The sequence below is a fragment of the Panthera tigris genome, chromosome B4 (assembly GCF_018350195.1).
Source record: "Panthera tigris isolate Pti1 chromosome B4, P.tigris_Pti1_mat1.1, whole genome shotgun sequence".
Classification (NCBI taxonomy): domain Eukaryota; kingdom Metazoa; phylum Chordata; class Mammalia; order Carnivora; family Felidae; genus Panthera; species Panthera tigris.
In genome coordinates, this window is record NC_056666.1 from 37,191,712 (window position 1) to 37,218,934 (window position 27,223).

Below are 27,223 nucleotides of genomic sequence, written 5' to 3' on the forward strand. Positions count from 1 at the left end.
GTGGGGGAGGGGGGTCAGGGATTTAAAGGCTGAAGGGCTGGTTTGGGATGGCAGCAGGGGGCGTGCAAGCACCTCTGGACCACCTGCTCCTCTCACCCGTGGATGTGTGCAAACCTCTCCTGGAGGCCACAGAAATCATTCAAGAGGGAGTCTGGACATGGGTCCAAATTCTACCTCTGCTGGCTGCATTTGTCCCTGGGCAAATCACTGCTCCTTCTCCCTGTTTGTACTTCCACATTGGAAGAACCTGTGTGTGTTTAAGTCCACGCCCTGGGCACTTTGCATTGGCCAGGTCATATCTGGGGCTAGAAAACGAAGAAACCCTTTTAAAAGTTGGATTTTATGGATGTAGGACCTCACGATTCCATGGCTCTGCCGACTTGATCTTTCCCTCTTAACCTTTCTCAAAACTTTCCTGAAGTCTGAGCAGCCCTGGGCAGGCAGGGCCCAGCTCCTGAGAAAGCAGGAAAAGGCCCCGGGAGGAGGCAGAGGGTGTGACCAAACTCCTGAGACTGCTGGGCTTTGGGGTGCAGCAGAGGAAGCCTCCTTACCTGGCCTGAGGCCTGGGGCCTAACACACTCAAGACTCAGAAGCCGGTTAGGCCCTCAGCTCTTGCTTTCTTCAGTCCATGGCCCAAGTGGCCAGAGTGGTGGCAGGAGGAAGAGGAGGCCTGGACGTGCCTGGCTGTGTGGGGCCCCAGGAGAGTGAGGTGGTGTCTCCAGATTGGGGGGAAGGGGTGCTCAATGGAGTGAGGAGAGCAGGGTTGGGCGAGGCAAACCCAGGTGCCAAGGATTGGGATTCTCTTTCCAAAATGATGGTGATCAGTGACCAGTAGTGCATCGTGCCAGGGCTTGGGGAGCAGCGAGCAAAGGGGCAGTGGGGGCTGCTGGGTGCAGCCGAGGGCCCCCCAGCGGCCAGCCCTCCTGGGACAGCAGCAGGGTGGGGGGGGGCAGAGTCTACACCAGGCTCCTGGAGCCGCTGGAGTAGCGGCGCCGGTGCAGCAGAGAGCCGGGTGGGCAGTACTGGTGGGGGTGGTTGTAGGGGGGTGGGGGCGGGGGCAGCGGAGGCTGGTGGATGACCTTGACTGGGGAGCCTGGGCCACCCAGGGGTGTGGAGCCACAGGAGTCGGAGGAGGACGAGGTGTAGCAGGAGAGAGCCTGGCTCAGCAGGGGCTCCATGCGGGCCAAGCAGGGCTTGTCCAGGACAATGACCTTGACAATTTGCTGGCATTGCACCAGGGTCCCGGGGGGTGTGGGTGGCAGCGGTGGCAGCGGCGGGGGCTGCTCCCTCAAGGGGCTAGGCTGCGGGTCTGGCAGTGGCACCGGCGCTCCCCTCTCGGCCCCCAGCCCGGGGTTGTGCTGAGACGTTTGAAGCCTGTTGTGAATTGACACCTAGTTTAGAAACAGCCAGAGAAGCATGAAATGTTACAAGACTAATTCCCAGCTGCTAGGACTGGCTACCCTGAGCCTCCCTCCCCACCATTCCTGTCTCCTATGCCCCTTGGAGGCTCCCAGCCCTCACCTGGACCCACCATCTCTCCACCCACCTGGAGGAAACCTGACTGCTGAACCCAAGTGCCGACCCTGGGTGGGGAAGGGAGAGCCCGTCTCCTCACCTGTGAGATGGGCACCTGGGCCAGCTGCCCCTAGGGTTCTGCAGTGCTCTGCGATCACATTTCACAGGCAAACCTCTCTCTGCCTCCCTCTCTACCACCTCTGAGCTTGGAAAACAGGGGAAATGGTCTTTGCCCCCTCCTTGCCTCTCAGAGCTGTGTTGAAGGACAGTCAGTCATCTTTGAGCCTTTCAAGCCCCCTCCTCCGCCCGCTTTGTTAAAGGAGAAGCTTCATTGTTCTGTCGAATTACAAAGGTGCCCAAACCCAAAATGCCAGGGCCCCCTGAATACGTGATCTGGACCTACCGGATCCTCCTGGATCCCCAAGGCCAAAACCATGCATGTGAAAGCAGCCCAGACAGCCAAGGCAAGAGTGTGGTCCCTAGCTGCCTTTCTGGGCCAGCCTGCGTCCCGGTTAAACGTGTCCCGCTGCAGGAGAGGGTACCCAGAAAGGACTCTAATCTTCACCCCCTCTCTCAGCCCCTGGAAGTCACTGTGAACCAGCCTGGCCTCCTCTTGCTGGCAGTGGGAGGTTGAGGAAATGGGAGGAAGGGAGCTAGCACCTTCTGGGAGGGGAGGGGTTAATTCCTCACCCTCCAGCTCCCCAGCCTGTAGGTGCGACATGCCTCAGTCCCCTTCTAACACCTGGCCTTCTGGAGTGGCTGAGATCTTCACCCTGAGGACCCATCCTACTGCCCTTGGGCACCGTCACCCAGGATGGGCTGCCTAGAAGAGCACAGAGGGGGAAATCGATGCTGTAGGGGAGGGGCCTTGATCGCCAGGCCTAGACCAAGATGGCTCAGCTCAAAACTATCTCAGAGACCTAAACCAGCAGATCCTATTGTCGGCAGAAGGTGCAGTCTCTGGGCCTGTGCCCTCCCCTTGGGCTGCTCCACAGTTCCCCAAGCGCCGGCTCCGTCCGCCCCTTCAATATCCACATTGCAGGCTTTGCTCTTCCCTCTCAACCTCCAACCTTGGCAGCATTTTCTAGGCCTGAGATTCCCCCCAATGAAACGAAGGAGCCCCCGAGTCCCTCAGTGCCCTGCCAGGACACAGGGCAGGCACAGGGCATTGTTGGGGCCCACCTTCCTCCTGGGGAGCCCTCTGTGGACCTCATTCTGACAGAAGGCCTCTGCCCCCTGCTGCCAGAGGGCACTGGCTCCTTGCCCCACCTGCATGGATTCTGAGTTATTCCCCACGAGAAAAGTGGCCTGAATGGTGGGCGCAGGCTTTCTGCCCTCCTGCTCCCCCAGACTGTACAGCAGAAGTCTGACCGCCCTAATCCAGATCCCCTGAGCCTGCCTTCTCTTCCCACCTGCCGTGACCCTCCCGCCCACACAGCCCCGCAGCTTTTGGCTCCTCCTCTTCTTCACTTCTCGCTTCCTGATCCCCTCCACTGTCTGCATCTCCCTCATCTCCACCCCAGCCTGGATCCCGTATCTCTAATGGTAAGTGAGCAGCAGGAAGTGACAGCAAAACATTCATTTTGACCCCCTTCTCACCTTCCTGCTGATGAAGGGGAGAGAAAAGAGAGAGAAAGAGAGAGAAAGAAAGAGAGGAGATGGAACATGAGTAGCAGGTCAGAACAGCTCAGAGAAGATGGAGAAGCGCCTGCCAGAGGGGCTCGGCCAGGCAATGACGAGAGAGGGCAGAGGACAAGAGAGCTTGGGGTCCAGCTGAGAGGCCGGGAGCAGCGAGGCTGCCCTCCGTGCAGGGGAGCAGAGGCTGGCAGGGCCCTGGGGCTGGCTGGGGGTGGCAGCCTTGCAGATAGCCACATGGCCCTCTGGCAGGGTGGGAGGGGAGAACGGGCCATCAGGTCACTTGTCCTCCCTGGGCAGGTCAGGCTAAGGCACGGGCACGGCTGGTAGAACAAACCGGAAGGCTGGTAACTTTGTGTGTTTATCTGCAAGGCTAGAGAATGGGCAGCTGCAGGAAGATGGGGAGAAGAGGGGGCAGGGGATGGAATACCCACCCTGGGGGCTTGTCAGCTGCCGGGGCAGGAAGCTCCTCCGTGTAAAGGTGCCTCCTCCAGACACAGGTGTGTGGGGGGTGGGGGCCATGGGGAAAGAGGGAAAACAGGGGCTACCCCTGGGGTGGGCAGGCTCCTCCCTCAGACCTCTAAGTGGGGGCTCCTCCAGCTTGGGGTGGGGCTGGGAAAGGAGGTGTCTGTGTGAGAAGCTAGTAGTCCCTGGAAGCCTGGCAGAGGCGTGGGAGGGGAAGGCTCACTGGGGAGCAGTGGGGGAGGACTGGGCCCCAGCAAAGCTTGTAGGGGCCACTGAATGCCCCCCAGGTGACACTTGGGGGCCTGGCAAGGACCAGCTTCTGTGGCTATGTGGCTTGGGGATGGGCACCCCCCCACACACACGGACAGTCTTCAAATTTACCTGCTCCCCACCCCCAGTGAAATCCCTAGGATGACTCAACCCTGTTCTGCCTCATCAGCTCCTGCACACACCCCTACGCCATGGCCAGCTTTCCAAATGGACCAGCCGGTCCAGGGAGGAGCTCCACCCTCTCAGCTGCCCCCTCCAGTTCTCCACCTGCCCCAAGAGGCGGCTGAGGGCAGGATCCGGGGTGGAAGTGGTCACTGGGGCTGGACTTGAGGGGTGAGTCTCTGGAGGGGCGCAGGCTCCCTCCTATGGAGGATAGGACAACTGAGGAAAAGGGAACAGTGGCTTCCCTGATAGAGCGGGTACTAGGGGGATCAGTGAGCGATCTGCTGGGGGAGTGGGTTGGGGGATGGGTGGGGTCGCTATGGAGGTGGCATGGGCATCTCTGCAGGTGTTGGTCTGGGAGCTCGGCCTCAGAGGGCACTCAGCTGGGGAATGGGCAGAAAGTGCTGTGGCATTATTAGGTGCTGGAACAGTGGCATTACCCATGCTAGCAGTAACTTTTAATTGTATCTCTTGAAATTGGTAAAATGGTGAGTCGGGCTGGGGAGGCATTGATTAATACCTGAGAAGAGAAACAACAGAGACAGTGAGAAGAAGGACAAGCGGGGGTGCACGGAACCACTCACCTGGGCAACCAGGCCTCCACTTACCTCCACCGTGCTCTCCACCGGCTTCTCCCCCAGGGCAGCTTCCCTTTTGGCTTTGAATGCAAAGAGCACAGGGCTCACTCTCCAACCAGCCCGACACAAATCCCTGCCTCTCCCTCCCAGCCCCCACCCCACCCCTCCACCCCCAATACCAAGCATCCTTGCAGTTACACGTTGTGGCCAGAAGACTCTGGGTACCATGCCACTCCTGACGGAGGTGCAGCCCCAGGGCGGGGGCTAGAAGTCGGAGCCCAGTTCTGCCACTTAGCTGTGCGACCTTGGGAGTCCAGCCTAGAAGATCTCTGAGGTTTTTTAAGCAAGCATTACTGAGTCTCAGCAAGCATTGCTCAGTCTTGACAGCCTGAGCCACTGTCAAAGGTTCCCCGGTATGGACTGTGGAAGTTGGTTTTGCGGTGGCATTGGTTCTTGGCTCTCAGAGACACCAGGAGGCTCTGCTGTGTGTTTGTGGGCACTGCACTAATCTGCCTCTTTCAGCCACAGGCACCTTGAGGGAGGGGCCGTGTTCCTTTTGTGTTTCTACCCCTGCTACTTGGCTGAGTGGTGGGGATTCAATGAGCGGGGACCTGTAGAACACTCACCACAGGGCCTGGCATGCTTAGCTTAAGCTTAGCTGATGATGGCTGTGTAACTGCTGCTGGGGCATTCTGACTGGGCCAGCACAGCACCGGGGACCCTGCAGATCTCTAGGGACATCGTGGTAGCTTTTTTTGGCTCAGTCGCTCCTGGCTCCCACCCCTGCCCCCAGCAGGCCACCCAGAGCCCCTCTGTTGGAGCCCCTGTGACTTCTCAACACAGTGTGCATGTGTGTGTGTGTGTGTGTGTGTGTGCTCACGCATGAGCAAGTTCCCTTGCTGTGCTCATCGCCCTGCTTTCTGTAGCACAGAGGGAGCTCTGCCGTTATTTGGAACCTAGGAGAACCCCACTGGGGAGGTGACTGATGGACCAGGCCATGGAGACATGCATCCTGGTCTGATTGGGGGGGTGCAGCTTCCAGAAGAGGCATGCTGGGATGCAGAGTGGGGTGGGGTGTCAAGTGCTTAATCACAACTGAAGTTTGGCTCTGGAGTTTCAACAGCTGTGCAAACAAGCAGCGACTCGTATACTGTGACCTTACAGACATGAAGGGGCCGGCTGAAAAATCAGGCAGGGTGGAGAATTATGACTGCATGATGGCAGGTCAAACCCATACACAGAAGATGATATCAGAGTGAGAATCTCCATGCAGCTAAAACAGCCCCAGGTCTTGTCTGGAAAATGAATCTCATCTCCTAGCTGAGTGACCAGTGCTGTGATGCTGTCTGTCCTGGCATCACGGTGTCATGGCTGTAATTGAGGGTTGGGGACCAGCCTGAAACCCACCGGAGTGTCTCAGCTCAAGCTAATGTCTTGCTGGAACCCTGGTCTTCTAGTGCTTAGCAGGGGACACACAGCAGGCACCCAATAAATGTTGGTTAAGTGAAAGAACAAATGGCTGAATTAATTAATTAGTGAACAGTTCTGATGGTTTGCTGGGGGTTTGTTGGGATGGGAGTTAATTCTCACGCCATCTCTCCCTCTAATTTTTATTTGGGACTGCAGAGTGGGGGTGGAGGTAACTCTTCCCATGCCCCCTGTGGGTGGGGGTAAAGATGAGGGGCAAGAGGTAGAAAGTAGGAAGATGTCCATGGAAGAAATAAGGCAGGTCTAGAAAACGTGGCCAAAGGTGGTAAAAAAAAAAATCTGAGGCTGGCTTGATGTGTCTGGAGTGCATAAGTCAATTTGAAGAAACCATTTGGGAAGTTAGGTTTGGAGGTTTATCTGGGTTTGGGGGCAGGCTGACTCTGGCCTGGGAGAGGACAGCACTCGTGGCTCCTTAGGGAAAGGACTGGACGGGCAGATCAAGATTTCCAGACCCTCCTGGCCACCCTCCTTACCGGGCTCATGCTGCTTCTCTTTACTACACCTGTCACCCCCTCCAGTGAACCGGAGTCCCCAGACAGCCTGGGTGTGGGTGGGAGGGGGTGGGTAGGAGGCTCCCTGACTGGGGTTAGGGCTGTCTTGGCCTGACTCCTCCAGGGAGAATGGTTGTTTTTCACAGGGACCCAGGGCCTCAGGGCAGCATGTAAATCGACACATTCCTCTCACCCCTTCCTTCTCACTCACACCACTAAGGCCCATGAGATTAAGCCTGGAGCTCCTAGCAGAAAGAAATGGCCGTGGGAACAAGTACTTTCCTCACCCCAATTCCCCAGGAACCCCAGGCCGGGGGCAGAGGGTGGCCCCCGTGCAGGCCCAGGGCCATTGTAGGCCTGGGGCCTGGGACAACGGAGCAGAACCAGGGCTCACCTGTAGGCGATCCGTGCTTGGACTGTGGGTCCACCTGTGCCCCGCTGGACTTGAAGGACAGCGTCTTTGCTCCCTGCTGCTTCTCCAGCTCCCCTGCAGGACAGAGAGGCCCGTGAACAGAGAGGAACCCAGCCTCAAGCACAGTGAGGTGGAAGAGGAATGAGGAGAGAACAAGAAGAGGGGGGCTCCCTGACATGCTACAAAGTGTGGCCTGAGTCTGGCACCCCACTTCACAGCTAGAGCCTCGGTTTCTCCATCTCTGTGTGGGGGGAAGCTATTAGCTGCTTGAATGTCAGAGGCAAAAGAGAGGGCGGTGGGCTGCTTGGGTCTGAATCCTGGTTCTGGGGCTTCCTACCTGTGTGGCTTTGGACAATTTACTTAACCTCTCCATGCCTTACCGGAGGGGACAGCGGTGCCCACTTCAAAGTGCTGTTAAGAGGATTACGTGAGGAAATACATCAAAGCCCTTTAGAACGAGGCCTGGCTGGAGGCAGGTGCTCAATAAATATTAGCTTTTATTATAGCAGAAACAAATTACTTAGACCAGTGGACCTCGGTGATGGCTGGTGACAGCCAGCCTGCCCACCTTGTGCCCAGCAGGACAGACCTTCCTCAGGGTTTCCAGAGCTCTCCCAGGGAGGAGATTCCCCACCGAGGGTATCGGTGGGGTGCAGTCCGTGTGGCCAGGGCATCTGTCTTGTCCACAACCTTGACCCCTCTCCCTAGACTGTCAACCTGTTCCTTCTCGTTCTCTCGGCGGTGTTAGAGAAGCGCCAGTTACCATCCTCAGAGGTTTGACGATTATTAAATCACTCCTTCAGTGTCTCTTTTCCAGGAGACATAACTCAAGTTCCTTTGATTAAGGCCACTCTCCTGGGTCCCATTTTCTGTCTCTCTAGTTGTCAGGAAGCCAGGGACACTGGACTGCACACTCCAAACCAGAACAGTTTGTCCTGACTGCTTGAAGTACACCACCAGTCAATACTTGATACTTCTCCTGAATGGGGGGTCATCCCTCCCTGGAAAAGGGCTGTCTTGGCTTTGGAGAAATTAGCATCGTAATTATAAGCACAGAGTCTGAGGACCTTGGTGCGAATCTTGCTTTGTCATGACTGTGTGAACTTGGACAGCTTCCTTAAGCTCTGTTACTCTCCTTATTTGTAAAATGAGGACAATCCTACCTGCCTCACGGAAAATTGTGGCAGGGATTAAACAATATGATAGGTCTGGCATTAAGCCCAGTACCGGGCATGTAACGCATGGTAGCTGTTACTGTTTTCATTTTCTTTTCTACTTCCTTCCCTCCCTGCCTCCCTCACCAGTACTTCATCTTTTCTCAGCTGTTACTTCCAGCCAGACGTGAGGCTCTCTCTCTGCTCCCCTGCCCTCTAGACAGCAGGAGATGATATTCACTCTTGATATACTGCTTCTGGCAATGTCTACTCCTTTGTACTTTGGAAGGGACAGGGATGCCGCTCCCGGGCTGATGGGGGAAAAGGGATCTCTTCCAGCAAGCATGGGGCCCATTGGTGTGCTATGCCTCCCCAGGGCTGTGCAGAGCCATCTGTAACATTTTGACAGTGACAGAAGTGACATTTGAGGGTGTGTCCTTGAGCATGTTCAAGATCAACAGCCAAAGTGGCATCTCTGAGCATCCAGTCCAGCCGTTGAAGAGTCTGTCTGTTATCCTGCTGAGCTCTCGGTTGCCCCCAGAGCGCAGACAAGGGAATGTACACCCCTACCACCCAAGCAGTTACCGAGTTGTACGGTCTGGTCTGGTGGGTTTTTGTTTCAACCGGATTTAGCGGTTTCCTGACGATCTTATACACGGCACGTCTTCTGTCGTTCTCAGAGGAGAAACTACATGAGCCTCAGAATCAGACTCAAACGCAAGTGCCACCTTCTCCACTTCTAATACGCACGCCCTTAAACACATCCCTCAGTGGCCCTGGGTCTCGTCTGTAAACTGCGGACAAGCACCTACCTTGCGACCTCACTGTGAATGCTGTAGGCAAACTGCCTGGCACGTAGTAGGTGTTCCAAAAACGCTGATTAAAAAGCACTGCCCTGTCATGTTGGTCCCCTGCTCCCAAAACTCCCACTGCCTTTCCTATTGCCTAATGCGTTTATATTAATTTAGAACCACTTTCCAACAGAGTGACCGTATAAGGCAGACCTGAAGTCTGTCTGTACTTTCTGGTTTAGTTTCTGAATCCATTCTTACTAAACTTCCCGATAAAGGCGATCTATGCTTAAGCAGCAAAAGCCTGCAAGTGGGCACAGCTTGCAGGCCACTGCCACTCTTTTCCTAAACCACAAAGTAACTGGCAAACCACCCGGACCTACAAAGACCCCTCATAGTTTCTACAATGCCTGAATTGGAACAATCAAGAATCAAGGCATTCCTTAGGGGGAAAAAAAGACAACTCCTAGGTGAGGGATAGTCAGAAAACCAGGCTGGACTCTTCAAAAAGACCATCTCATGAAAAAACAAAGTCGGGGGGACTATGATTCTAGATTAAAAGAGATTAAGGAAAATGACACAACCAGATGTAATGCGTGAATGTGACTGGATCCAGGGGGAGGGGCTGTACAAGGCAGTTCGGTGGGAAGAGAAGCGCCTGGGTCGCCAGGCCTTTTGGGTTTGCCTCCTTGCCTTGGTCGGCTGGCTTGGATGTGTTGCTCAAACACCACAGAGTCCCCTGTTCCAAGGGGCACCCCCACAGCCCCACCGGAGCATGTGCACCTCGCTTTAACTGTGATGGTGCAGTGGGGCCGGGGTGGCCTCGGGATGGCAGGAGTGTCCTCGGCTCACCCCACACTCGCTCCACAGTGGGGCAAGGAGTCAGACTTGTGCCGCAAGCAGCCTGTGTTCCCCGCTGACCCTGAGCCCGCCTGCCCACCCGGCCATCGCGTCCTTACACTCTATCCGGATCTGCTCCAGCTCTGTCACCTCAGCGATGGATTCCTTCAGGTCCTCCACAAACTTCTGCATCTCGTCTGAGCCCAGGGCACAGAAATGCAGCACCTGCTTCTTCTCAGAGCCCGAAAGCGGGGTCACCAGGGTGATGCCATGAGAGTAATCTGGAAAGCAGACCCCAGGCCCCCACGGCCATGAGCAGCAGTGAGTGAGGCAGGAGCCGGCCCAGTGTGGAGAGTTGGATGGGGCTTTTGGGGTGCTTACCCCCTTCCCCCTCCCTGCAGCCTCCAACTTCTCCCCAATACCCTTGGCCACATCTCTGGGGCCGAGGGAGACTCACATTCATTCTCAAAGAGGTGGAACCCCATGCCCAGCAGGCCCACTGACTTGCAGAACGTGTATGTGGAGGAGCTCTTCTTCTTCGGGCAAAGTTTGAGAATCTGTTCAAGAGAGGGAGAGAGACATGCACTGAGTGTGTACACACATGTGTGCACACTCAGGCCCACGAGCACACAGGGACACAGGTGAGCACACACCCAAAAAGAAACATGAACACACGTGCACGCTTATATACTTAGGGTACATTCACACGTTGACATCCACGCATACGTACACACACACACACACACACACATATAACAGGTATATAAATACACATACCGTATCACAATATGGGGTTTCTTGTATTGCATAAAACCCCTCAGTGGCTGTTCCCACTGCACTTAGAAGTGCACATTGCCCGCCTCTCCCCATCTGGTCCCTGCCTCACTCTGGCTTCATGCTCAAGCCCTGCTGTCATCCTTTCCGTGGCCTGAATAGGGCCAGCTTGGTCCTGCTGCAGGCCCTTTGCACATGCTATCCCCATTCCGCACCTCTCCCTGCGGCTCTCTGCATGGCTGGATTGCTCTCATTACTTAGATCTGAACTCAGATGCCGCCTGCTTAGAGATCTCCTTGAGCAGCCCATGGAACAAACAAAAACAAACCAAACCACATTGGCCCTAACCCCAGCCCCTCCTTCCTCCCTATCCCGTCATTGGGTTTCATCGTCTTCACACCACCTTTTTCCCAATTTGATACTATCTGGTTTATTTGTTTCCTTCATTATTTCCTATCTCCCTCCCCAACTAAAATGGAAACTTAGCCAGTTGCTCAGTACTTAAACACTTCTTCAGCACCTTCTCCCAGCTGGGCCCTGGAGGCACAGGAGCACAGAAGCCAGAGAGAGCTGTGCCCCCAGAGTGCCTAACAGAGCTGCGGAGCAAGACCGGTCAGGGGGTAAACCAATGGATTGATCCATAAAGCATAATAAGCAGAAGAAAACCAAAGTGAAGGAATAAATAAGGTAATTCCAGAAACTGACAAGTGTTAAAGAGAATGAAATAGGGAAGGAATAGAAGGTAACTGGGCAGGCTACCTTTTGAGGTGCACAGGGAGGGCCTCTGGGAGGAGGTGATGTTTGAATTGAGACCTGAATGAAGACAGGGAGGTGGCTGGGCAAAGTCTGGCAGGGTGGTGGCAAGAACAAAGGTCTGAGATGGAAGGAGCCTGGCCCTTGGGACTCAGCTCTGGAGACCAAGGTGCCAGCGCAGGCAAGCTGTGGAGTGGAGGGCGGGGAGGGGAGGTCAGAGATCCAGGAGGCCTCCAAGTGGGGGGTGCGGGCTTCCTTTGCCTGGCATGGGAAACATGGCAGATATGAGGCCCGATTTGTACTCTGGAAGGATCACTCTGCTGCTCTGTGCAAGGTGGAGCTCAGGGGTGGATGGTTAGATGTGGGATAATTTTAGAGATAGTGCCACCATGACTCATGGATAGAGAGGATGTGGGAGACGAGGGAAAGACAGAGACCCGATGGTGTTCACTGCTGTTTCCCAGCACTTACAAAAATGCCCGGTACATAGTTGACCCTCATTAAATATTGTGGAATGGATACCTATTCCAAAGAACAAAGAATGAGTACGCCACAGACATGCACACACACATGTGCACACACACACACATGCACGCATCCCCTGGGCCCCAGGCAGCGCAGGCCCCGCTCAGGCCCACCATCCCCCACTGGCTGTGGGACGAGAAGCACACCCCTGTCCTGTCCCGCCCCAGGTTTCCTGTACTGTGGGAGAGGCTCATGATCTGTGATCTGGTTCATTCCCACCATGACTGTGGAACCATAAACAAATCACTTGACCTCTCTGAGCCTCAGCTTCATAACTTACAAAGTAGCCCTATGTGGCTAAGCAACCTCACCCCCCATGATGGGACAGTGTCGTGCAAGAGGAATCAGCCCCTGACTGTGGCATTCTGAGTGAAGTCTCTGAGGCCTTCCCCGCCCCTCTCTGGGGTCAGGGCTAAGGCTGAGCTGGGCAGCAGGTGGCCCCGGCCTGGCCCGTGTACTCACCACCAGCAGGTCGTTGAAGAGGAACACCTCCCTCTGATGCGCGGCCTGCTTCTGCAGCTTGTTGACATCTGTCACCTCAAAGAGCCGGCTGCAGCAGACCAGGCGGCGGTGGGGCACCGACAGCACCTTCAGTGGAGGCAGGAACTTAGGGGAGGAGCCCTGGAGCTCACAGTCCTCCCCACCCCATAGCACCCACTTTCTGGGAAAGCAGATGGAGGCCAAGGCTTCTACTGCAAGGCCTGAACTTGACCCTAACCGTCCTCTCTCCTCACCGGGGCTCTTTCCCTCATCATGCTTCTTGGGGAGCAAGGCTTGGGGAGAAGCGTTCATCACACTGGAGTAAGTGAGATGAAGGCACGGGGAATGGAAATTGAAAAGAGCTTCCAGATTGGTCAAATCTGGTTGCTGTCAACCCCCATGACCCAGGCTGCAGCCTGCAAAGTGGCCCCTTTGTCCCTTTCTCTACCGCACACCCAAATGCAAGTGTGCAAGAGGGAGGGGACTGCAGGGATACCTCAAATCTGCTGTGTGTAAAACAATCTACTGCAGACCTCGGCAAGAAAGGCTCTGGGCAGAAAAGGGCCATCCCTGCAGAGAGAAGCTCAGTGTAGAGCTCAGACGACATCCTCAGACTGCTTCTTAGGCCAGCAATTTAGGGAGGAGAAACTGGAGACAAATACCAGAACCCACTCTGCATGCTTTCAGTTTATGGCATGAAGAGTCTCTGCTGACATATGAATAGTAAACTACAGAGAATCATTGCCAACATGGACCATATTGCCTGCGACACAGGTCACAACTAAGGGGCACACCAGTGGCTTACCACAGTCTAGAGCCTACTTCAGCCTCTTTCCTGTCTTCTATTCAGTAGGATCATCCAGGAAAGCCCAGTATCCATCTCATCCTAAGTCTCCCCATCTGGCCATCCAGATGCTTCAACCCTAGACCACTGGGCAGCCTTTCCCAACATCTCACCTCACCCTTTCTGCTGCCGTAGCTGGTAGCACTGAGGAAGTGAGGTAAGGGAAAACGGAGGGTGCAGTGTATGGCACAGAGTAAGGACTCAATTACTATGAAGTGAGCAAATAATGGAAAAGTGTTCCTGAAAGGGAAGGAGGAGATTGGGAGATGTCAGCTGGTCTTGAGACAAAGGCAGGTGCGAGATGGGGGGGGGGGGGGCGCCTGGCAGCCATGGGAGAGGAAGTGGCTCCCACAGGGTGAGTGCTGTTCTGTGGTGGGCACTTACCGTCTTCATACCCACAATGGACTTCTCCACCTTGGTGACATACGTGACATGGTCCTCATTGGACTTGAGCTCCTTCTGCTGTATCCTTTCATAGATGCCCACCACCAGCTCCCTGGGGATGTCAGCACCGTCATCCACACCTACCAACATGGCAAGGGAAGGGGAGGTGAAGGAGGCAGAGGATGGAGGTGTCAGAGGCCTGCAGCCAGAGAGGGGAAGCCCCCACCAGGCTGATGTTCTGCAGGGGTGGCCTTGATTTTGCCCTGTCACTGTTGCAAAACCTTCAGTGACTGGCTTCCCAGCCCCACTGAATTAAGGACAGACTCCTTAGCCAGGCACCAGAACTACTACAATATGGTCCCAACACACTTTTGCAGTCTCATCTCCTGCTGTTCCATAACCAGAACATCCACTCTCACCTCCCTGGTCTCTTTCCTCATCCTCAAATACAGCCTCCATGTTCCCACGCAGGGCCTCACTTCTGTAGTTCTTCTTGTGCTCTGTGTATTTGTCTACCCCCACCCCACTCCCTGTCCCCCATGAGAACAACTTGAAGGCTGATATTGTCTTTTTTTTTAAGTTTTTTAAAAAAATCTATTTTGAGAAAGGGAGAATCTCAAGCAGGCTCTACACTGACAGCGCAGACCCCAACATGGGGCTTGAACTCACGAACAATGAGACCATGACCTGAGCCAAAACCAAGAGTCGCATGCTTAACTGACAGAACAACCCAGGTGCCGAGCTGATGTTCTGTCTTATTCTCTCTTGGATCTCCTCCCTCTCACACCTAATCCCCGCCCCTGATTAGTTGTTAACTAAGAATATGTGACAAGATTCTTCCCTCACTGGGAGTGTGGGGAGGTGGTGGTGGTTACATGTTAGGTGAAGAGGAGCCAGACAGCCCCCTGTAGCAATGCAGGTAAGGACACTCTACTCCCATCTCCTACTTCATAGTAATAAAACTCCAGGAACAAAAAATACTAGCAGGAAACATACTGACTTGGAAACAAATTCTTTGGGAGGTAGAAAGAGAAGCCATAAAAAATTTCTTCATTCTACCTTTCCTAAATCTTTTTTTAATGACTATATGCTTCTCTTATAAGACAGAAACATTCAAAATAAAGCAACTTTGGCAAGTGTCCTCAAAGGAGATTTCCTACCTAGTGAGATGACATTATACCTTCTATGAGCAACTCTTTGTATCAACCCCGTTTCTTCCACATCTGATCTTGGTTCTTCAAGTCAGGCAAATTAGCCCATGCAGCACCCCTGGGGGCCTAAAAGACATCAGGCTGGGGGCAAGAAAGAGCAGGGACCAGGACTGAACACACAGAGGCTCCCAGCCGGAATGGCAGGTTGCACACCTGTGCTCCTTCTGAATATTCTGGTCAAAGGGAATTTTTTAAAGAGGCATATACACACAAAGAGAAAGAGAATGGGGGAAGAAACAAGGGCACCATATGACCTGGAAAGTGGATGCATGAACAATCCTGAGAAAGTGGAAATTGAAGCCGGCCGAGAAGTTACAAGCTATTCAGCACACCACAGAACCACCAAAGGGCTCTGGAATGGGTGGCAACAGGAATCCCACTTTTAGTGGAGGTCAGGCTGGAAACAGGAAAATAGGTTGATAATAAGTCTAAAAAGGATTTAGATCTCCCTGTCCCTTCCTCTGCTTCAGCAGCGGACTGAAGGTCAGTCCTCTGGAAGAGGTGAACCAGGAACTCTGGGGTGGGGGCACCCAAGCCCAGTCCAAGGTGGGAGTCTGTGCTGAAAACTGGAGCATGGAGTTAATGTCTATGTATTAAGAGACCCTCTCAATCCTTCTTACCCAAAAGATCTTAGACTATTGGCAGCCAGACTCGTACCCTCTGGTCAACAGATCGGACATTTCTCTTCTGGGGAATCAACCAGCACAAGAGAAAAATCTGAAGATACTGCAGTAAGGGTGTCCCAATGAAACAGCTCAGTTTAATCACCGTATGAAAAGGCCCACCACTCAGAACCCCCCACCCATACTCACAGAGTTTTTAATCAGCCTTTTAGCTCACTCTTAAATATTTGATAACAATCAAGTTTCATCAAATATATATGGAAAGTCTACAACACAAGAGAGAAAGAAGTATGGGAAAAACAGAAAAAGGAAGCCAGAAGAAATAGAGGCAAGTAGGGAGTAACCAAAACAAACAGATACCATCAGAGATATATGAGAAGATAGTTGCATCTACAAAACAAGACTAAAATGCTATAAAAGGGGAATATTTACAGAAGAAAAGAGTTATTAAAAATGAAAAATATGACAGCAGAAATGAAAAAATTTGTAGGAAACTCGCAAGATAAAGCCAAGGGACATCTTCAAGAAAGTCCAACCAGAAGATGAATATGGAAAATAGAAAACTGTAAAAATTAGAACATCAAACCAGGAGATCTAACATCTGAATAACATGAGTTCCAGAAAGACAGTACAGAGAAGATGATATCTGCACCCTCATGTTCACTGTAGCATTACTTGTAACAGCCAAGAGATGGAAGAAACCTATGTGTGTATTGAGAGATGATGGATAAAGAAGGTGTGTGTGTGTGTGTGTGTGTGTGTGTGTGTGTGTGTGTATAATGGAATATTAGTCATAAAAGAGAATGAAATCTTGCCATTTACAACAACATGGATGGAGCTAGAGGGTACTATGCTAAGTGAAACAACTCAGAAAGAAAAACACAGTATGATTTCACTTATATGTGGAATCTAAATGCAAAACAAATGGACAAAACAAAATAGAAACAGACTCATAAATACAGAGAACAAACTGTTGGTTGCCGGAGGGGAGGCAGGTTGGGGGTGGGCAAAATAAATGAAGGGGATTAAGAGGTACAAGCTTCCAATTATAAAATAAATTGAGTCATGGGGATATAATAATGTACAGCACAGGAAATACAGTCAATAATACCGTAATAACTTTGTATGGTGACAGATGGTAACCAGACTTATCATGGGGACCATTTCCCAATGTATAAAAATATCAAATCTCTATGACATACACCTGAAACTAATAGGACATCAATTATACTTCAATTTAAAAAAGAACCATAATGAGGCGAAACATCAGGAAAATTTAGAAGACAAAGGAGAAAGAGAAGAGCCTGTACATTTTCAGAGAGAGAGAGAGAGAGAGAGAGAGAGAGAGAAATAATATGAAAAGGTGAGGAATTGGAATGGCAGAGTAGCACTGTCCATTAAAAGACAATGGAGCAATGCCTTCAAAATTTTGAGTTCAGTGTTTCCAATCTGGAATTCTATGCCCAGCCAAACTCCCAATCAAGAGTGAAGGTAGAAAACAAATATCCAGACACACAAGTTCTCAAAAATTTGCGGCCAATGTACCTTTCGTATGGAAGAAAACTAAAAATGAGCCAGCTATGAAATCTAGGATACGGGAACCAAACACAGGAACAAGACAAAAGAGGTGCCCAGATGATGGTGGAGGGAATCCCAGGTGACTGCATGCAGCTGGCCCAGCCACCTGTTGAGATAGGAGCAGAGACTAGAGGCTCTTGGGAGAGAGACCTCAAGAAGAATACCTCTCCGTGTTCCACGTGCAGAGAGGAACTTGACACTTAGGTTGGGGAGTTTGGAGATAAATCAGTGGCAGGCATGTAGACAGTTGAGCAAATGGGAAAAGAACACAAGTATTCACTCCATGGAAAGGAGAAATAGAAAGGGTTTGTAATCATGCTATACTTCAAGACTCAGCTTTGAACTGTGTTTACCTAGTCTTTAATACCATAAACACTGACGTCACAAAAAGAATGCTACAGCTGTAAGAAGATCATGGGGATTCAGGGTAGTTTTAGTGGGGGTGGGTTGGGGAAGGTGGATCAAAGAGGGCTAATGCTCATGTTCTATGAAATTGCTATGGTCTGAATGTCTGTGTTTCCCTTCCCCCTTTCACATGCTGAAATCCTAGCTCCCAAAACTGATAGTATTAGGAGGTGGGGCCTTTAGAAACCAAGTTATAAAGGTGGAGTCCCCGTGAATGGGGTCAGTGCCATGTAAAAAGGACCTCACAGAGCCCACTCCTTCCACCAGGCGAGTGCACTATGAGAAAGCCCCAGCCGGAACCAGGAAGCGGGCTCTCACCAGACACCAAATCTGCCAGAACCTTCATCTTGGGCTTCCTGGCCTCCAGAACTGTGAGAAACACATGTCTGTTTATAAGCTACCCAGCCAGTAGTATTTTGTTATAGCAACCCGAACGGATTAAGATATAAATTAATAGATAATGCTTAACATTTTTAAAAATGAACAAGTAGCAGTGTATAAAAGAAAGCAAAGTATAGATACTATTTCATCCCATCTATATGAAATTCAAGAGCTACACAACTAGTCAATGGGGACGGAAGGTCAGGAGCCTTGGCATTCTGACAGGGGCACTGACTGGGCCGGGACATGAGAGGATGTTCTGGGGCCAGGGGAATGATCTGGAACGAGAGCCGGCTGTGATCACACATGCATATGAACATAAACTTCATCATGCTTTCAGATTTGTACACCTTACAGTTTGCTTTCATAGCAATTTAAAAAAAGGAATAAGAACAAAAAAAAAAAAAAGGAAGAAGAAGCACGTGGTTTCGCGATATAGAAGAAACACGATAAATGGCAAAAAGAACGTTGAGAGTGGCAGAAGAGTGGCGACAGGGGCAGGGACTAATTTTTTTTTTGTAGCAAGCCGTGTAGAATGATTTGACTTTATTAAATGATGTGCATGTATAGCTTTGATTCCTTAAGTGCTAAAGAAGAAAAAAAGCCAGTGAGTTGAGTACACATCACATCCTGCCAGTTTAGCTCTGATCCCTGCTAGGTGGTGCACTATGTCATTTAGAGAAGGACTTGGCTGCTGGGTGCCATGAAATTATCTGCAAGGCTGATGTCCATGGACCCAAGACCTAAAAGCCTCCGTCTGTCGTGCGGTGGGAAGGGCTGGCACACATAGGCGCCAGCTGTGTGGCCGGGGCCTAGAAGTCAACCAATGGAGGACGTTCCACGGAGGGCAAGGGGCATTGCCCAGGGGCCCTTGCCGGTTGATGTAGGGCAGTGGCCATGACTCCTGGAAACTCCCCCAATGCCTGGCATGCAAGCAACTTTTCCAGATGGCTGTGTGTGACTGGGACCACAGAGCAGTGTCCAGTGCCCCTGGCTGCTAGGGTGACAATCTACAGTCAGCTCAGACACAGAATTCACGCTGAACAGAACGGAGCCTGAGCAGCAGCCTCGGCCCTCCTCCCCATCCTCCTTACCTCTCAGGTTTCGGATAAAGTCCTCTAGCATCATCTTCCGGTCGGGCTTGATGTTGGGGCTGTACATGTCGGTGTTGAGGAGGATGATGGCAAAGGCGAGGATGAAGATGGTGTCGGGGTTGTGGAACTGCTGCACCACCTCGGGGTTGCACATGCAGTAGCGCTGGCTGCGGTGGGGACACAAGCGGGGTGCTGAGGCCCTTCTTCCCCTTCCCTGGGCTCCAGAAGTGGGAAGTCGTTGGGGGGACAGATGCCACTTCTCTGAGGGCATCGGGTCCCTGTAGCCTGGCCCTCTTCCCCACTGAGGGGACAGGGCCAGTGTCACACAGCCATGGAGCCCATCACCACACCTAGATGCTCACCAAAGACTTGCTGGTCCATGGGGATGGGTGGGATGCACCCTGTCTACCTGGAGGGCCCCGGCGCTGCTCTAAGCCTAGAGAGCTCAAGGGCTCCTGTCCCTTTTCTTTCCTTCCCTCCTCTGCAGCCAGCCCCCCACCCTTCCCCCCCCCGCCACCAGGAGGGCTTCTCCCAGCCCCAGATGGACCCCCCAGCATCTCTGGTGCCCCACATCCCAGGCGTGTGTTTTGAGGGCTGTGTGAGGGAAGCGGGGATGGGGGTCCTACCTGAAGGCCTCTATGAGTCGCTCTACCTTCTGGGCTTCCCCCTGCACGCGGATGTGGGCCTGGAACTTCCGCAGGGCCTCGTCCAGCTCCATGCTGGAGAAGTCCATCTCGTCCACCACACAGCTGAGGGCAGGTCGGGAGGGGGGGTTCTTGAGGAGAGGTCAGCCCCTAATCCTCTCTCAGCTGGAGGCAGCTGAGGAGTAGGGTGCAAGGTGTAGCCCCCTTTCCCACTGGACCGCCCACCCTGGTGGCCAGGATTCTCCCTCTGGTAACCTAAGAGGACCCTCCCTTACACCATCTTTCCTCCAGCACAAGAGCCCTGGGAGGCAGATGGCTGACTGCTGTCTCCATAGCTAAGAACCGGAGACCCAGAGAGGCCAGGGGGGCTATCCAGAGCCACACAGCCAGAAGGAGGCTGATCTTCCACCTCTAGCTCCCAGCTCGTCTCCTCTCAGCCTCAGAGGGTCTCAGAGTCAGGCAAAGGTTTGAAATAGGAGTAAGTGCAATTTACTTATCTGCTCCTGTCCTGTTAGGAGCCTAGTTTCTCTGCCCATTTGGGCTTCCAGGTGACGGACCCCTCCTCCCGTACCACCCCTCGGGGTCTGCCTCAGGCCAGATGGGAAAGGAGTGAGCTCATCCTAAGCAACCTTGCAGCCAAGGAGCCCTGAGCTCTCAGGGAAGCTGTGGCCTCTGAAGAGTAAATGACAAATCAGCCTAATGTGGGAGGGGAACAGTGTGACAAACACGGCCGGGTTCTGAGCCTGGGCCTACCACTGAATTTTTTGTGTCTTTTGGTGAAGACTCATCTTTTAGAGCCTTGGTTTCTTTTTCTGAGGAGGAAAGAGGTCAGAGTCCTGCTCCCCAAGGGCCCTTCTACCTCTGAAATGCCACCTCTATCTAGCCCTGGAGAGTTTGCATCTGAATGTCTCCCTGCAGTGCCTGGGGAAATGGAGGTGGGGACGTGAGGCAGTGTCATTCCTCCCAGGGCCCCTCCTGTCCTCCTGCTGCCTTGCCCTCCTTTGGGGTGGCCTGTCCCCAGGGCCATGAGCAGCAGGCAGGGATCCAGGTCTGGCCAAGCAGCAGCCCTGATGTGCCTGAGAACTGCAGACGCTCCCACGTGCCACCAGGCTCCCAGAGCCGACTTCCCCCCTTTCTGCACCCGTGCTGTGGTCCAGCCTCCTCTCTCCTGGCCGTTTTATACCCAGCCCCACAATGCCTGCTGGGGTCAGCAGCCCCTCTGCTTCCACAGCCCCGGCCGCCACCGCCACAGGGTCACAGCCTGGTCGCTGCCTGCCTTCCTGCCCAAAAAGGGGAGGCGAGCTCTGGGCTCGAGCCCAATGTGTGGCTTGGTGCCCAGCATACCGGGGGACTCAGAGAACATTTGCCCAGTGACCGTGTGAGCAGAGGGACGAGCCCTAAGCAGGACCCACTTCCTCCATGATGCCAGCGCCTGTGCAAGGCCCACCACCTAGGAGACTCAGAGATCCTGACTCAACCCTGGCTCTGGTGTCAGTTTTTAGAAGGAAGCAATGGGAGACAGCCACACAACAGTGGTCAGGGGCCTGGTGGCCCCTTTCAGGGGGGAACAGGGAGGAGAGAGAATCACTGAGACTTCTAGAAAGGGGAGGCTAGGAGCCCCCCTCTCGGCTCCCACAGGGGAGATGGCCATCTTCAGGCTGGGAGCCCATCCTCCTCATAGTCAAGCCCAGCCTCCTCTCAGACTTGTCTGCCTGGATAGTGAGAGGGAGGGTGGCACTGGGGGACCGAGGCAAGAATGTGGCCCAAGTATGACAAGTGGCAATGTCAGTGTCTGGGTGTTTGAGACAGAAACTGGTGGTAGCAGCCCCCCGGGTCCAGCCTGGGGAGAGGTTACTCTGATTTCTCAGCAGTTCTTATCGTCCTCCCTGAGCACTCCCAGCCTGGCAAGTGAACCTCAGGAGCAGCATCATGGGGCCCACACCCATGTATCCCCTAGCCCAGCACAGCCAGGAGTTATGAATCGTGCATGACCGACCCAGACAGCGAGGCCGTCAGAGGAGGTGAACCAGTGTGGTCCTGCAGCAAGGGGACCAGAGCTAGAGCCGGGGAAGCAAGGATAGGGAGGGAGGAGACAGACATAGAGGCAGTGAGAGACACAGAGGATACAGAGTCAGGTCAGAAAGACCAAGAGAACAGGGACAGAGAGAGAAGGCAAGAGAGACAGAAAAGGAGAGGCAAGGAGGCAAAGAGGAGAGAGAAAGACCCACAAAATGGGGGAGACGGAGACAGAGAACAAGAGACAGAGACGAGGGGAGAGACAGAGACAGAGAGAGGAGAGAGAGGTGGAAAAGGACAGGAGATGGGTGTGGAGGACAGTACAACAGACTGGACAGGGGTGGGTGTTGCTGGGCATGGAGCAGAGGGGCCCCACCCACTCATCCTGGCCCCCGCCTAACTCGTCAAGGCCCAGGGGGAGGGCAGTGGGCCCCAGGCTGGCCAAGCCCGGAGGACCCCAGGATGGCCCCCGGCCCCCCAGCCTGGCGTCCAGCTGCTGCCCAGGACTCGCCCCATCAGCCTGTCCACCGCACCCCTACCTGGCCTCCATATCCCTCAGAGTCTCTGTCCTGTGCCCCCTGTCCCAGTGCTCCAAGGGCGTGACCACCTGAAGCCCGGGCACCGCGGTGGGGGCCACCAAAGGAGGCAGAGGGGCAGTTGGGAGAAAGTAGGATCTGCTCGGCCAAGCACGATGGCCTAGTTTCCAGGCCTTCGCTCAGGTGACACGTAGCCCGCACGCGCGTTCGCTCGCTGGCTCGCTCGGGGCTGCGGCTAAAAGCTCCAGGAATGAGCCCAGAGCCTGAGACTCAGCCAGGTGGAAACGCCAGCGCACAGACTGGGGAGCTCTGAGTGAATCAGTCACCGGCGGGGGGGGGGGGGGGGGGGGGGGGGGGCGGGAAGGACTTCATGGGAGGATGCCTGGGCCGTGGGGCTGAAAGTCTACATCTCAAAGACCCCGTGTGAGAGTTGCAAAGTGGCTTGTTAAAATGCAGCTCCCTGAGCCCCACCCCAGATCTACCCACTCGAATATGTAGAGGCGGAGCCTGGGAATCCGCATTCTTCACAAGCTCTCCAGGTGTTTCTTAAGAACTGAAAGCCAGTAGCTGAGCTGAGTGCAAGGGAAGGAGGCGGGTCCAGCCCAGGTGGAGCCTTTGCAAAGTGAGTCCAGCAACTCACGGGCCACCAGGGCAGCAGCTCAGGGGCACTCGTGCGTCCCTGTCAGGCTCTCAGAGGCTGCTTCTGCAGAGCGGTGAGGGAGGAAAAACGTGGAGACGGATGCCGCGCCCCCTCCACACACATGTGGACACACACATGTATTCCCGCCTTACTCCGTGCAGTTGCCAGCTTGGGGCATCAGTGTTCAATGCGGGCAGTGTCCTGGGGCTCTCAGATCCTGGGGAACAAATCTGAATGTGTTCTGCAAAACCCACAGACAGGAGGGAAAGAGCTGTGTTGAGTGACAGCAGGGCACTACTGTCTCCAAGGAAACAAATGCCTTCCTCTCTGTAGAGTTGGGCTTTGGGCCAGGTGACCTCTCAGGACTGCCCCCGCTCTCTGAGAAGGGCCCAGAAGCAGAACAGACAGAGGGCTCCCGGACAGCAGGCGGCCACAGCACCATTTCTGGCTGGCTTTGGAATAGAGCTGGCAATGACCGATGACCGACTGCTTCTCTCCCTCCTCCCAGCGAACCACTGTATACCTTCCTGGTGGGGCCTGTGGTCTGGGCTGAGGCTGTGCTCTCTCCTGACAGGCCTGTCCCGGCAGCCCCTCACCTCAGGGGCCTCTGACATCCTGCAATCATCCACAACTCTTTTGCTCCTCCACTCAGCCTGATTCTCTTTTCTCTCCCGAGGTACAAGCCCAGGCTGCACCGTGACCCAGTCCCTGCTCCTCTTCTCTCACTCTTTCCCACGGCTTCTCTTATTATTATTTTTTTAATGTTTATTTTATTTTTGAGACAGAGAGAGACAGAGTGCGAGTGGGGGAGGGGCAGAGAGAGAGGGAGACACAGAATCTGAAGCAGGCTCCAGGCTCTGAGCTGCCAGCACAGAGCCTGACGCGGGGCTCCAACCCACAGACCGTGAGATCATGACCTGAGCCTAAGTCAGGCGCTCAATCGACTGAGCCATCCAGGCTCCGCCCCCCTCCCCTCGCCGCCCCCCCCCCCAACCCACGGCTTCTCCTATTTTGTTGTGTCTACCAGTATGTAAAATCTCCTCTTCCCCATCTTTCTTTGACACCCTGCAATTGTGGTGGGGAGCAGATTGTTTGACAGTTTTCCAAATCCACCCTGTGGCCTCTACCCAGGACAGCCAAGGACATCAGTCCCTCTTTGATCATTTTTAAGGTGAAAAACATCACATGTTTCTGGGTTGTCTTTTCTGGTGTATAATCTCCCCATTTTGCAGAAGGCGAAACTGAGACCACAAAGGGGCTTGCGCCAGGCTTCCTGCTCTTGTGAGGCCTCTTCCCCCAGGGGCCGTCTCCACTTCAACGGGGGTCCAACACTAGCGGGGGAAGCGCCCTCTGTGCTCATGTTACTGAGGATTGTCACTAAGTGCACCCTGACTTCATCTTCTCTCTCCATCCTGTGCGATATTAACCATTATCCTGTTATTTTGTATTACATGTGAAGAAACCAGCTCACAAAAGAGCTGCTCCTGCAGGGGGAGCTGCACACATCACATGCCTTGCTGGCATCTCCTGGGCCAGGCAAGCCTGCCTCCTTCCCCATCTAGTGTTGATGCCCTGGGGGCAGCTGTCTTACCCTGATGCCTGGCTGGAGCCAGTGAGGGGCCAAGGGGAGGGACAACTGGGCACCATCATGGTCACAGTCACGTGCTGGGAGTCACTTCACTATTGGCAGTCAGCACAGAAGCTGTGGGGCCATCCCTCAGTTTCAGAGCTGGCCTGGGCACCCAGAAGCCACAGCAGGGAGCAATCCCCAACCCCTTTCCTTCCCCCTTCCCCTCTCTGGTGCTTTCTCTGGCCCCTGGTGGTGACTTTTTTCTTTCTCCCCTCCCTCCCTCCCTTCTTTCCTTCCTTCCTTCCTTCCTTCCTTCCTTCCTTCCTTTCTTCTTTCCAACAAACATGCATTTCCTCCTGTATGCAAGACGCTGTGCTTGGGACCTGGTGTAAGTGACAAACAACACAAACACAGACCCTTTCCTGGTGAGAGAGAAACATTATACACAGAGTCAAAAATAATCATTTCATTGTAATTGTGGCGAATCCTATGTAGGCAAAGGACAGGCTTCCGTGAGAGGACAAAATATGTATTTCATATTTTGGAAAGGCCCCTTTACGGACATGACATTGAGCTGAGACCTGAATGATGAGGAGCTGACCAAGGGAAAGGGAAGGGTGGGGGAGCTTTCAGGCAGAGGGGGGAAAGCATATGCTAAGGCCCTGTGGTAGGAAAGAACTTCCAAGGACCTAGAAAGGTCAATGAGTCTGCAATGCAGAGAGTAAAGGGGACAATGGAGAGTGGCAGGCTGTGGGGCTAGAGAGGCAGGCAGGGGTTTGACCAGACAGAGCTCTGTGAGTCACAAGAGGATTTCGGAGTTTAGCCTGAATACAACAGGAGACAATAGGATATGATCAGAGGAGTGATACGAGCCAGTTTGTTTTATGAAGATTTCTCTGGCTACTGGGGGAGAATGAGTGGAAAAGGGATGGCAGGGAACAAGAATGAAGCAGGGGCCCTGTTAGGATGCTACTGCCAAGGCCCAAGTTAGGGCTGATGGAGCCTAGGCTAAGGTGGAGACCAAGTGGATGGGCGATCTGAGATACATCCTCGAGGAAGAACTGATGGGAGCGGGCAATGGAGGGAAGGTGGGAGGTGAGGAAAAGAGGAGTCAATGGTGAGTCTCCAAGCCCTGGCTTGAGCACCTGAGGGCCTGGTGGTGCTATTTTTTATGCCAAGTCCATGATGGGATGGACACATATGCTGAAGGAGAGACCGAGACTGCAGATTTGGACACGTTATGTCTGAGATGCTCTTTCCTGGAGTACCAATTTAGTATCTACTAAACCATCGTCCTTAGCACCCAAAGTCTTGTCTTTCCTATTTTACAAATTATAACCCTGCCTGGACCCTTCTTTGCCTCCAGTCACTACCCCTTGCCTCTACTCTTCTTTGGAGCCAAACTGCTAGGTGGTCCCTATGCCTGCTGTCTCCACATCCTCAATCCCATTCACCTTTCAATCCGCTCCAGCCAAGCATCTACCTCCAGCATTCCACGGAAACTTTGCTTGTCAAGGCCACGCTGGCCGACATGTTGCAAGTCCAATGGCACCAGCTTTTCATCCCAGCAGCCTCTGGGCAGCACCGACATGCTAATCATTCCCTTCTTGAAACACTCCTCTCTCTTGCTTCCCTCACACCACCCTCCCCTAGGTTGACTCTTTCCTCCCTGAAGGTGCACCTCCTTCATGAAGGGCCTCCTGCTGCACCTCTATCTTAGGACTAGACACCAGGCTCCTTTTCCCCTCTTTTTCTTAAATGACTTTTTAAAAGTTTATTTATTTATTTTGAGAGGGAGAGACACACGGGAGGGGCAGAGAGAGAGAGACAGAGAGAGAGAGAGAGAGAGAGAGAGAGAGAGAGAGAGAGGGAGAGGGAGAGAGGTTAGAATCCCAAGCAGACTCCACACAGCAGAGAGCATGATGCAGGGCTCGAACTCATGAACTGTGACATCATGACCTGAGCCAAACCGGTAACCATCTGAGCCACCCAGGCACTCCTCCCTTCCTGCTCTTAACAACCTCTCTCTAGGTGGCCTTACCCAATTCGCTGGCTCTGAATGTCCCCTTCGACAGCTCTTAAGTGTTTCTCTCTTGTGATGCATTCACCCTTTTAATTTTTTTAAAAATTTTTTTTAACGTTTATTTTTTTTTTTGAGACAGAGAGAGATAGAGCATGAACGGGGGAGGGTCAGAGAGAGGGAGACACAGAATCTGAGACAGGCTCCAGGCTCCGAGCTGTCAGCACAGAGCCCGACATGGGGCTTGAACTCACGGACCGCAAGATCATGACCTGAGCCAAAGTTGGCCGCTTAACCGACTGAGCCACCCAGGTGCCCCCACCCTTTTAATTTTATTATTAGTCACGACTAGTTAATTCTTTTTGGTTGATCTGTATTGTTTATAAAAGACAACGTTGCTGAGTCCAGAGGGCACACGTAAACCATAGACTCTGCATTTGATTGGAAGTTGACCAACACACTTCTGAGTGCCTTGGTTGCTGAATTCCCCTGGGCGCTCTGGTCTGAATGGCAGTCACGGGGGCAACACTCACAAGACCACAGGTTGTGCTGGCATCTCTTGCAGGGAAGTCAGGCTGCCCGCATTTCACCTTTCAGCTGCTATTTAATATTTTAACATGTTCTCAGTAAATACCTGACACTGTCTGATTTGAGGAATTCTTCAGATGAAATGTCCCCAAACCCAGCATCTCCCCTCCCAAACTGAATAATACATGCATGTTTATTTGGTATAATTTCACAAATTACCCTAGAGAGCCTGAGAGCACAAATATATTCACATGCAAAGACTGTTCCAAATCCTTAACAGCTCAGGAGGCTGTTTGCTGCGATCTGGCTGCCTCTGCTCTCCTCCAGCCTGTCACCTGCCTCACCATGTCTCCAGGCTCCGAGGACTCCTCCTGCCTGGGCCACTGCCCAGGCTAAGGGTCTCCTCCTTCCTCAAA

General features: G+C 53.4%; 1 protein-coding gene across 1 annotated transcript in view; it reads right to left on the reverse strand.

The window, feature by feature from the left end:
- Positions 1-956: 956 nt before the first annotated feature.
- IQSEC3 (IQ motif and Sec7 domain ArfGEF 3) overlaps positions 957-27,223 on the reverse strand; it is a 103,202-nt gene continuing 76,935 nt past the window's right edge. The window contains exons 6-14 of the mRNA XM_042993743.1: positions 19,480-19,602; positions 18,854-19,020; positions 13,562-13,701; positions 12,316-12,441; positions 10,259-10,358; positions 9,921-10,082; positions 6,999-7,091; positions 4,656-4,705; positions 957-1,391 (exon numbers count right to left, since the gene is read on the reverse strand). Of these exons, the coding sequence (XP_042849677.1) occupies positions 957-1,391; positions 4,656-4,705; positions 6,999-7,091; positions 9,921-10,082; positions 10,259-10,358; positions 12,316-12,441; positions 13,562-13,701; positions 18,854-19,020; positions 19,480-19,602 (1,396 nt within the window). The remainder of the gene's footprint in view (positions 1,392-4,655; positions 4,706-6,998; positions 7,092-9,920; positions 10,083-10,258; positions 10,359-12,315; positions 12,442-13,561; positions 13,702-18,853; positions 19,021-19,479; positions 19,603-27,223) is intronic.